General features: G+C 40.8%; 2 protein-coding genes across 2 annotated transcripts; one reads left to right on the forward strand and one right to left on the reverse strand.

Moving 5' to 3' along the window:
* The first annotated feature begins 104 nt into the window (after nt 1-104).
* Nucleotides 105-5,533, forward strand: LOC139282303 (serine-rich adhesin for platelets). Its single transcript, XM_070901922.1, has 3 exons — nt 105-217; nt 682-2,956; nt 3,323-5,533. Exons 1-3 carry the CDS (start codon nt 105-107, stop codon nt 5,531-5,533), a joined length of 4,599 nt encoding a protein of 1,532 aa, XP_070758023.1.
* Nucleotides 5,534-8,395: 2,862 nt separating this feature from the next.
* cnpy2 (canopy FGF signaling regulator 2) lies at nt 8,396-10,816 on the reverse strand. The gene is made up of 6 exons (XM_070902957.1): nt 10,765-10,816; nt 10,488-10,594; nt 10,179-10,294; nt 9,017-9,214; nt 8,727-8,823; nt 8,396-8,618 (listed from the first exon to the last, which is right to left on the reverse strand). Exons 2-6 carry the CDS (start codon nt 10,585-10,587, stop codon nt 8,575-8,577), a joined length of 555 nt encoding a protein of 184 aa, XP_070759058.1. The 5' UTR covers nt 10,588-10,594; nt 10,765-10,816; the 3' UTR covers nt 8,396-8,574.
* Nucleotides 10,817-12,479: the final 1,663 nt, after the last annotated feature.

A 12,479-nucleotide genomic window follows, 5' to 3' on the forward strand; every position in this document is an offset into this window, starting at 1 on the left:
GTCATATTCAATGTTAGAATGCATTAAAATTCTTTTTCAGTCTGTTTTTAAATCTTCTGATTTTATACATTTTAATGAACATACTGAAATATGATCCTTTTTCCATGTTTCAGATCTTTGTATTGGACCGAAAGATGGAGTTCTGGCCCGAGAATCAGGGGCAATCGTCTCTATACTCCAAATTTGGTACTGTTCCTGGGAGAAACTGTACACATAAGTGAGTTCAGTGCTATGATTACTTTTTCAATCAGTATAATCTTTTGGATGATAGAGTTTGTTGCCATTTTTCGATGCTTGTTTGACAAACTTAAACTTGATTTGTACCCCAGCGTTGAAAAAAAATAATTCAAATAAGTCAGTTGCCTTATTTGCTGCATTTCTGCAGACTATGCAACCCTAGTACATAGTCTCACATTTCCACTTCCACATTGCTGTTATAATCATGAGAAAATGAACAATTTTTAACAACACTTAACTTGACTTGTTGGATAGTAGCATGGGATCATATTGATACAGTAAAGTGATAGCAAAGCCAAAATCAGTGTTCTCACAAAAGGAGCCACTTGTTATGGGAAGATTTTCCAAAACACAACATAGAAAGAAATTAAATGTGATGTGGAAGATGGCTTTGCTGAAATCACTTGAATTTACTCACACATTTTCCCACCATTTTACCCACAGCTACCACGACAGACATCAGACAACCCATTATCCATTGTACTATGGTGAGCAGCAAGATCAAGGCAGGGAGTCCAATTACTGGACTTTACCAGGATCAAGAACAGGGGGGGCTCCACAGGAGTACACTAACTGGACAGACCAAGAGCTGACCGCCCCTACTCCTTCTCACTTCCCTTTTATTCTAGACCGTCACGTTCAGCAGCACCAGGACCTGGGAGAATATCAGCCACATGAAGCCAGAGAGTGGACAGCAGCTCAACGAGCAGCGAGGGAATATGAGAGGGGATTTCTGAGGGAGGCATGGCAGAGAAGGTGGGAGCCCTGTAGTCCTGTCCGCTACAACAGGGAAGTTTCTACTAAGAGGAGCGACAGCAGTTATCGAGAGCTGGAGGCTTGGGCAGCTCGATACAGCCATTCACTTCCGAGGAGGAGACGTATAGAGGCAGAGTTGAGGGGTGCCTCTCAGGGGTTGTTGGAGAGCAGCAGGGCTCCAGAGAGGGACAGCAGGAGTGGGACAGATCCTCGAGTGGCAGCGCTGCAACAAGTCTTACAATCTGCAAATATCAGAGAATCCGGACTGTGGGATAGAGGGGGCAGACAGCAAGCTCCAACCTATTATCCATCACAAACTCCTGCCATGGACACAAGCCACACGTTGGACATGAAAGAAAAGACCAGCTACCAAAGGAGGATCTTCAGCCAACCTCCTGGCTATATTGCTCCTCCTCCCTATAACAGCCCACATAAAAGTTCACCTGTGTTGCACCACTGTGACACCAGTTGGGAGCAGGAAGGTAAGAGACAAGCCTACTGGTCCCAGCCTACACTCGGAAAGCAGGATGTCTCTGTAGATCTGCAGGATCACAGAAAAGGGGAGAAAGTGGACTTCACAAAACCAGATGGCATTCAAAAAACTATCCCAGAGCTTGAAGGGCTAAAACACAGAAGACAGGAGACAGATGATTTACAGGCAAGCAGTCCTATTAGTATCCAGAAAACACACATTCAGAGTGAGGGTATGTTGTCTCTGCAACAGCCACAAGTGTTACAAGCAATTCAGAATAAAATGATAAATGAGGAGCCATCCTCAAAGGTCATTGAAGGAAGGAAGTTCAGATTAAACAAAAAGACAGGTGGTTTGACCATATTCTGCTTGGTGTCTCGAATAGCAGGCACCACTGAAACCCCATCTTTGCCACTTTGTACCTCGCAAACAAACATTCAAAACACAGAATTAGGTGGGGTTTCTGAAGGTCTAAGGGACAGTAGTGACATTAATCAAACACACAAACTTGCAGATGAGGTAGACTTCAGAGCGCCAACACTCACAGAGCAGTCAAATACTTCTGATGCTCTAAATCTCAAACCACAGCAGAAGGAGACACCAACCTGCGTAGAAAGTGAGAAGCTTGAGGATAATCTATCAGACAAAGCAGAGACAGATGCTTCCCCAGGAAAAGCAAATACAAATGATACAGATTCTACATTTGGGAGACAAGTTGCTCAGTCAGTGCTGCCTGTGTCAGTCAAATATCCTTTGTGGAGGGAGCCTAGTTTCACAAGCAGGGCTGAAACTGAGAGTTCATCCACATCTCTGGGAGCAAACAGTGAGGAAGGAGAATCAGATCATCTGCATAGCGAGGCCTCTGCTGAAGTTCATCCAATTGACATTGAAGTAAGGAGACTGGACATCAAGAAAGACACTGAATCTGATGACAGTACAGGTCTACTGGTTATCGACACAACCTGTGTTGTTGTTAAAATGGAGCTGATTCAATCACCCAAGAAAGAGCATGTTCACTATTTTGGCTCCACAGCACAAACTGAATGCAGTCCACTTGATACTCAATCAGCCGTCTCTCCTGAATTTGTCCAATTTAACAGTCAGCCGAATCAGGATGTGACCACTGACCAAGACTCGGATCTTACGGAGAAAAAGGTATCCAGGGGAGAAAGTGAAATCTCTTTCCCCTGCATGTCCTCCTCTTCAGTTTCTGAAAGAGAAACCTTGGAGGAGCGCGCTGAAAGAATCCTAGGAATCCCTCTACATGACTGTATCACTGAGCAGCAACCTGAAGCTGCAACGTCACTTCTTGACTTGTGTGTGGAGGACCTGGAAGTTGAACCTTCTCCAATTAAAGATAACAACATTGATGATGTAGCTGAACAAATCCCAAAGGACACAACAGAGGAGGAACAGTCACAGAGTCTGTTGGAGGTTGGCCAAACTGAGGACACCGTGTGTTCGCAAGACAATGATGATGCCAAAGATCAGGTGGTGAATGAAGGTGGTGAGGATTTTGCAGGACCTCAAGAGCATGTGTCTAATATGTCTGAAGACTCCCAGCTTGAAACAGACATCAAAGCCTCACTTGAAATTGAGGCACAGAATCTGTTAGACGTTGGCCAAACTGAAGAAGCCGTGTGTTCGCAAGACAATGATGATGCCAAAGATCAGGTGGTGAATGAAGGTGGTGAGGATTTTGCAGGACCTCAGGAGCATGTGTCTAATATGTCTGAAGACTCCCAGCTCGAAACAGACATCAAAGCCTCACTTGAAATTGAGGCACAGAATCTGTTAGACGTTGGCCAAACTGAAGAAGCCGTGTGTTCGCAAGACAATGATGATGCCAAAGATCAGGTGGTGAATGAAGGTGGTGAGGATTTTGCAGGACCTCAAGAGCATGTGTCTAATATGTCTGAAGACTCCCAGCTCGAAACAGACATCAAAGCCTCACTTGAAATTGAAATGAGTGGGGGTCCTCTGCTTAAATCTACTAGTGAAGAGGGTACAACTGAGCAGAGTCAGGAAGAAAATCAGCCTGTTGGAAATGATACCTCTTCTCAACATCCCTCTCAGTATCTCAGTCCAACCACCAACCTCTCTAATTCTTCTTCGCCTTCACCCTCTCTAGACTGTGAAGCACCTAACCCTGCTCTTTCTCTCATCCTGTCATCCTCCAATCTTACATCTCTCTTATATATCTCAGAATCAAACATAGAGGAAGGTCCTGATCCTGAGTTGACTGCCCTCAATTCCACAGAAAACCCAGCTCCTTATCCTGAAACCTCATCTCTTCCTCACACCCCATCACAGCAGCTGCCATCTCCTCTTCCCCCTGGATCTACTGACTTCTCCCCAAGCTCCACTCCCCATACAGACCACTCCTCAAGCCCTTCTCCTCTTAATTTAATAGTTCAAACTGCAGAAGCAATGTCCGGCACTGAGGACCAGGATGAAAAGGGTGAAACATTACAGCTAATAAACAGTGAGATCAGTGATGCCCTGACAGAGAAGCTGGCGTCACAGCAACAATTTGTAAGTGGCCAACAAGACAATGCTGCTTGTGTGAAAGAAAGCAACGTCACAGATGAGCAACAATCAAAAGAAGCAGATAAGGATCATACAGACCCTATTCTGGAACAGACACTTCAAATATGCCAAGAAAATGCCATAGAGGTCAACATTTTGCAGCAACAACTTGAATGTGTCCAAGCAGAGGATGTTACTTGCGTAAAAGAGAGTTATATGACTGAAGAGCAATCACAAAATGAGACCAATGAGGATCATACAGACCATATTATGGAACAGTCACTTCAAATATGCCAAGAAAATGCCATAGAGGTCAACATTTTGCAGCAACAACTTGAATGTGTCCAAGCAGAGGATGTTACTTGTGTAAAAGAGAGTTATATGACGGAAGAGCAATCACAAAAAGAAGCCAATGAGGATCCTACATCAAAAGAAAATGTTACAGACTCTCAAACTCAAATAGAGATCGAAACTTTGCAGGACATTGGACCACAGATTGAACCCTCTAACTCTTCTCCTCCTACACCTTCAGACTCAGACTGTGAGACGTCTCAATCGTCTTTGGATGTGCTCTCACCCTCCGAGCTTCCTTCTCCACCACATGCATTATACAAGTCAGACACAGAGTTTGTTTCTCTTTTGAAAATGGATTCAGACTGTCCCTCAGCTCTAAATCCTGATGCTGTTGCTGCTGCTGGTATCCCAGAAACTGTCCCTCCTCCTCTTCATCTGAACTCTTGTGAAGAATCCCTTCAGTTCTCATCTTCTTCTTTCTCTTATTCACCCCGAGTCCTGCTTCCCGGCTCTTCAACTCCTCCTCTGCAACAGGGAAGTGGAAGTGTTTCCCCTGACTTACCCCTCAAAGGAGAGCCCCAGTATCCCAAGTCCCTTTGGGATGCAGTAAATCGTATTAGGAAACATACAGCACCTGACTCTGAGAATGAGGAGGAGGAAGTGAGTGAGCTGTGGGATCCAGAGAGCGCTGGGGAGGATTTGGGTTTCCCAGATGTGGTAGTGGACATGAATTCTGAGAAGATAGTCTTTGATGAAGCAGGGCAGCAGGAGGTTTCAACAGCAGGAAGTGTTGAGGATGTAGAGGTGGGACAAATCCAGCAGTATCCATGTCACGAAGAGCTAAGCGGACATGCTGAAGAAGACACACTGTCCTGCAGCAGCGCCAGCAGCCACGGCTCTGGGGACACTGTTATTGTAGCAGATGAGGACGATATTGAGGAAACGCCACCTGGCGCCGAGACAGAAAGCAAGACAGAGAATGATAAGGAGTTTCAGACGTCTGAGGAAGAGCGATGCTGCTCTGGTGAAGTGAAAGATGAGACTGCAGTGAAGGAAGAGGGAGATGACAGAGATGAGAGCGTTACAGAGTCTAGTCAGAGTGAGGAGTGCCCGGTTAAGGTGGCGAATACAACAACTAAGGCAGTGAAAATGACGGAAACAGAGCAAAAAGAAAACGAAGAGGAGGTTTTTGTGCCCTCAGAGGTCTCAGATGAAGGAGTGATTGAAAGTGAATCTGTAAAATAACAGAACAACAAGGAACTCTGGTTCGACATCCCACAACTATGTAGCATCTGTATTGTGCCTGATAATGAAAGGAAGTAATTTCCTCAATAACATTTTGTAGCAGATATTTTATAGCAGGTTAATATATTTTTTAGTTTGTCTAATCTTGTAGCTTTTACTTTTGATGGATAAATGGTGATAACTGTTATAATGAAATGTAGGACTTACCCAAACCAACTCCGTTCATTTGACTAATCTATTCTTGTAAAGCAGATCTTGTCGTAGTTTTTCTCCAAAGCTTGATTTCTATTTATCTACTGTTTCTAGAGAGAAGAGAGTTTAAGGTCATTTGTAGCTGTGAAATTATGAAAGTGGATGTAATAAAAGATTTGATTATTTGGAGTGATTTCATTATGTGGGAATATTTTGGGCAAAAATCAAACCATTGTTCTGTATTGTAAGTAAATAAAGCGATGGAGTGCATTAACAAAATGCTGTGGAAAGTTCATACTGTGTCCTTTAAGGACATCTTGTCTTGAGGTGTGGGCTGCTGTTTCCAAGATCAAAAATGAACTTTAAATCTCAACATTCGTGCCAACATAGACAATAAGTTAAAATTGGAAAAATGGAAATTTAAGAATGTACAATTTCTTAACAGGACAAATGTCATCTGCTGAGGAAGATTGTTTGATACAATCGAATCCATAAAAGCTACTAAATGTACCTTGTCAACCAAAAAGGAGACAAAAAAGTGGAATACACTTCAACATTTAATTTACCTTATGGTCTTCCTGCCTACTATTCAGTATTTTCATTTTTGTCAGCAGTCCATTATTCTAAATACAAATATTACATAATTAAGGATACTACTTGTGTCCTCTCCTCTCAATTAAATTTGTCCCAACAATACATTGAAAAAGTTGAGTAAATGTGCCAACACAAAAAAAGATTCTGGGGGAAAATCTATGTCTCTGTGAAAAGTTGGCTGATCTTAAATGATTATTATCAGACTTTTACCTCATTTTTGCTTTATCAGAATAATTTGAATACTATAAGTATAGGCAACAAAAGGCAAAGCCATTTAAAACATCGTATGGAGCAACAGAGTTCAGCTCATTGCAGAGTATGTGATTATCTGTTGGCTTGGAACATCAGAATATACAGGTATGAAATATCTTAGTGACTTATGATTAGATAAATTAGAAGGTAAACTGTTGATGTTGTACAAATATATTTCTGTTGATTAAAGACAAAACAGATGCAGAAAACTTACAAAATGTATATATAAAAAAGCAAATATCAGGAGAATGTTCACATGAGACAGCAAGGTCATTTGTTCACATATTGAAAAAGAATTGATACCAAAAATACTTCCTGACCTTTCTACACAGACAGTACAGCATGAGGACCAACTGAGTAAGATTTTGGACTCATCTATCAGATTGTGGACTACAGCACACTCTACTGGGGTTACAGTAGAGTTCAGTTTTACTGTGAGGAAAAGAATGATACTCTTGTAAAAACAAAACTCTAAACGTCATAATTCAAAAGGGATTGCAGCTGTTTTTTGTGTCATTTGGCTGCTTGTGAAGCTACAACTGACCAAATTATTATCGAAACTAAACATATCTATTTCATCTATTTTTTTAATTTAGTATAAAGATATTTTTCTGCTTTGGATCAGAAGAGCTGTATGGAGGAAAAGTAGATATTTTTCAGATGTAATTAGTGATAAGATTAATGCATACATTTCAGGCCTTTTAGCCACCTGATCTTTGGAAGTCAATACTTCCAAGCAGATTCAAACTGTTTATGTAATGTACTATCACTGTCCCATTGTGAATTAGAAGACAAAAGTGAAAGTTCTTGAGAGTGGGTTAAAGTGTATACAAAGTTAAGTTTGAATTCACAATTTCAGAACTAAAAATGTCCTTCCTTCCTTCCTTCCTTCCTTCATGTTCTTCTTTGACTTTGCTGCAGCTTTCTATTAATCTTAAACTGACAATTTCTCTAGTGGAAACCGTGTTATCAGTTCGTGAAAAACATTTAACGATCACTTCAGCTCATGAAGACATTTCCGGCATCAAACCGCCCACCTAAGCAGCAACATTTCATCTGTTGGACCAGTTTTCTTAATTACAATAAATTTCAGTAACAGTAACAATATCAAGGCTGGTGGTGGAAGGGGGTCGATCTTTAAGGAGTGTGATGTTACATGGGAAACATTTGTTTAAGCACATTTGGACAACAGTGAAACTAATTCCACTCAAATCTAAAATACTCTTCATTTCTGATCTCACATAATGTTCCTTTAAATTGTGGCCTTTAACTTCACTTTACTTAGCTTTGCCTAAAAGTAATATTCAACTAAAGAAAAACAGAATTGACATCAGTTATTCCTGTGATCTTGGACAGTTGGACAGTAAATATTGGTGATCATTAAAAACGCTTTACTAAAGCTAGAACTGAAAATGTAATCTGGCACAAAACTTTCATACGCGAGTGGGCAGTATGGACATTGATGTTCTTCTACCTTTTAACTTTTTCAATGTACATGAATGAAGACTTAAGGACCACTTGACCAAATGTCACCCTGATCTCTGTGTACTTGTCTTAAATTAATATGGTTACTGTATATACACATACAATGAATCCTGCAAGATATCCTGTATCTACCAGGAACTTCATTTTTTTTTTTTTTTTTTTTACAGTTTCACAGTTTGAGTTTTATCTGTTGAAGAGCATCTGAAGGCAAGACAAGAGCCTTCACATGAAACACAGAATATTGAGAAGTATAACAGCTTAAAGTTTATAAACAAGTGACAGGACAGTCCAAAGAGATATGGCTAACAAATGGCAAACTGGTCCTTAAATTCTCACAGATCACAGGAATAACACTTTCAGATTTTCAGATGGATTTTTCTATTATTTTACATGATAATTTGTACACATCCTCCACCACTGCCACAGCGTAAACCGGTGATAAGTGACAGCTGAAAACATTACAGCGCCCAACGTCTCCATATCAGCTGAGGAGAGACAGCAGCGATGGCGAGATGATATCAAAGTTCGTCATGGGGCATTTTCAGAGCGTGGTCACAGAGGTCTGCAGAGCACACAGGAAAACAATGAATTAAAACACAGTTGCTGCAGTGGAAAAACAGAAATATGTACTAGGGTGTAAAACTCAGGCATGTTGAGTCATAAACGTTACCAGTCCTCTTGCTGCACAGTTTGTCTTTGACATTATCTGTCTCATGAGCGAAGAATTCAATAACTTCATCTTCATGCTGCTCAACAATTGTTTCACACTGGAGAAATAAGTCAAAAAACTGTTACAAGCTGCACAATTCACAGTTCAAGTCACAAGATTTGGGGTTGTTGGTTGCATTAAAAAAATACTCTTGTTCGGACAGTTTGTTTATCACTCTTCTTATCATTAACAACAAACGTATATAGTCATCTCTTGGATTGTGCAGGAGGGCGGCAGAACATTGTACTCACTGCAAACTTTAAACTGGCTGTAACTCTTGAATCCAGCGTGGCCTCTGAGAGGTCCATGGCCTCACCACTCCGAGACTTTATCCTAATATAGGACTTCCTGTTTGTGGAAGAATCTGTGCGCTCGCCGTAGTCCTCCATCCTGTCACACACACTCTCCATCAGCTCGAGGAGGTTTCCCTCTGAGCGAGCCAGAGGAACCTGGTGGCATCAAAGGTCATGAAAAACAAACGTAATTCTACCACTTTAAATTATATTTTATTGAAGCCACACTTTATTGTCCCCTGTGGGTTGTATCATATTTTTATTATGACCATTATGATTCAATTCCAATTATACATCTAATTTGGTTTAATCTTTGTCTTTTTAATCTCATTTTACACTAAACTTAATACTATTTCAGATTTCTTTTATAACACTAACTTGACCATAGATACCCTAAGATTAAATCTCAATCAAACAATGAATATCTATTGTCTCCATTTACTATTTTACATTTACTTATTTTCATACTGTCATACTGTAGAAGTGGGTGATATGGATAAAATCCTCTGTCACAGAATATATAATTCTATGCGGCAATATCGATATCTGTCATGATATTGTACATTTTCTGGAAAATAAACTGACAAACTGTTCATTATGTTAGCACTCAAAAAGTATTGAGGTTTCACACCTAGCCTATCATGGTCACCTCCATGTAAATGATTGGCAACAGGGCTGCTACTGGAGATTGTTTTCATTGTGGATAAATCTGCAGATTATTTTCTCAATTAATTAATTAATCATTTGGTCTATAAAACATCTGAAAACAGTGAAAAATGCCCATCACAATATGTCAGAGCACAGGGGGTCATCATCAGATGTCTTGTTTTCAGTTATTATTCATTTTACTATCATATTAGACAGAGAAACACAGCAAATCCTCAAATTTGAGACGCCAGAGACAGAGAATGTTTTCTTTAAAAAATCAATAATACTAATCAAGCTTCAAAATAGTTGACCAGTTGTTGCAGATCTAATTACTAGTAGTAGCATCTCATCCCATAGAGAAAGTCAACAGTTGATAAGCCAAACTTGACTGTGTTCAGCGGCAGTGATGTGATGCAGCCTACAGAGTGGGCTGGACTCAGATCACTACGTGGCTCTGCTGTTGCAGCCTCACCTCTCGGATGGACTGGCTGCCGTCCGGGTTGATCCTGAAGGATCCCGTCTGGATCATTTTCTTTGGATCTACCTGAGAGATGGCCCACTCCATCTCATCGACCAGAGCCCTGCAGGCTGCGGGGAGGAGAGAGAGAGAGAGAGAGAGAGAGAGAGAGCGAGAGAGAGAGAGAGAGAGCGAGAGAGAGAGAGCGAGAGAGAGAGAGAGCGAGAGCGAGAGAGCGAGAGAGAGAGCGAGGACACACGCATTAGGACTTCTCTGGGTATTAGTGTGCTGAGCAGAGAGCGAGGCGGAGGTACGGATACATACCTCCACATCTCATGTCCTGTCCCTGTCTGGCGGCCTGGCTGAAGCTCAGGAGGAGACACAGAAGCACACACGGTGTGAGCAGGAGAGCCGCTTCCCTCATCTTGCATCTGAAACACAGATTTGACCACAACACAGGCTGACACATCCACCGGCAACAGAAACATACAAGTGTCTCAGTAATACGTTGGCCGGTAATCTGCACGCTCCGACTACCATGAACCAGACAAAGACTCAGGCACAAAAACCACACATTTTGTCAACTTTTCATTCAACTTACAAGTTTCTGGCAGTGTTTTTCGCGACCACCTTCACGCTTTTCCACGCTGTTACATCGCATTCGGTGAAATGTGGTGACGTAGGCAACGGAGCTGCTGGACAGGATGGAGCCGCGCTCGAGACAGCGCCCTCGCGTGGCCAGGAAGATGCCAACCGCTCAGCCGTTACCAAGGCAACCTCTCAGTTGACTCAAATCATAAACCCCTTTAGCTCATGTAAAATTGTACTGGTTTAATTAACATTAGAAGGAAACAGCCTCAATGCAACAACAACAACAACTACTACTGTTTCTATTAGAAACAATAATAAATAGTTTTAAAAATGGACTATAAACTGATTTAACAAATAGGAGCAAACTGAATACAAACGTAGGTGAAAGTCAGTTTTGAAAGTCAGGCACAACTCATAAAGTAATGCTTACTTTGGGATTATAAAAATAGCAGTAGACTGGATGTTAAGAGGTCACCAATAACCTCTGCACCTCAGTGAACTGGATGTTCATATTTGGGACAATGAGCGGCATCTAAACTAAATTCACTCGTTTCACTCACATGCCAAACAAGTTGCTAGTAAGAAAGAAATAGCAACATGAAGATTGTGTTATGAGGGATACAGAGATATTTATGAACAAGACCTGACATACACCCCAGGGATGGGGTCTTTTCTTTCTCACTAAAAGAAGAAATAATAAAGATTCAGAAACAATAAACATTTTGAGGCACAGAATTCAAAAAGTATTTTTTTTTATTCAACAAGAACGAAACACATTCAAAATATAACAGAGATGGCAGATAATTTAAAACAATAGATCTGGTGAAGAAATTAGACAACCACCCTTTTAGTAGGGTCCCAATACTGTATCATACTGTCATCAAATCACATGTAACACATTTAAGCCAACTTACAATACAGTACAGTACCAATTTCCTGTCTGGCCATGGAAATTGTCTGACAACAGGTGTTCCCAAATTCAGACACGTAAAATGTCAACTTTTATACATTCTATTACATCTTGGCCCATTTCTTTTGTAATCAAGTGCTAGTTCATTTATCTTTAAAAATGGTGGCAAATGCAGAACACAATGGCTAAAAGAAAACACATTTGGAAATATATTTGCTACTGTCAGCCTCTCTTTACCTCATCCCTACAACACGTATTCTTACGAATATTATAATTAGACTGTTTTACTACAGTTGTGTTGTTCCACCTACAACAAGTTTCTTGCATTAGTTTGTAATTCTTTTTGACTGAACAGTGAATAGGCACAGTGGTGAACACAGGAGGCACTTAATTGTCTGCACAGTAATTATAACATACAAGTGCAGTTCAATATTTGGTCATGGAAAAGGTTTGGTGTATTTATCAGCCCAAACCAGCAGTACACAATCATACCTCTTAAGTGTTTTCATGATGGATTCTATTGTTGTTTGGTGTTATTATTATTTATTATTATTTCATATCATTTTCTGTCTCTTGTTTTATTTTCTGTAAAACACACTGTTGAAAGGTGCTCACTAATCAAGTTAATGAAGTGCACAAGAAGTCATGCAAGTATCAGACACACTTAGAGGCATTCGTCATATTAGCACTCTGTTGCTAAGGTAACACTTAACATGCTGCTACTCATGATAGAACCTCACATCACTTCTCATATTTACCATTTGCTGCACCTCACCTGTTTGCACCACACCGCCAACTGCCAACTTTTTCCTCTA

The sequence above is a fragment of the Enoplosus armatus genome, chromosome 3, assembly GCF_043641665.1.
Source record: "Enoplosus armatus isolate fEnoArm2 chromosome 3, fEnoArm2.hap1, whole genome shotgun sequence".
Taxonomy (NCBI): domain Eukaryota; kingdom Metazoa; phylum Chordata; class Actinopteri; order Centrarchiformes; family Enoplosidae; genus Enoplosus; species Enoplosus armatus.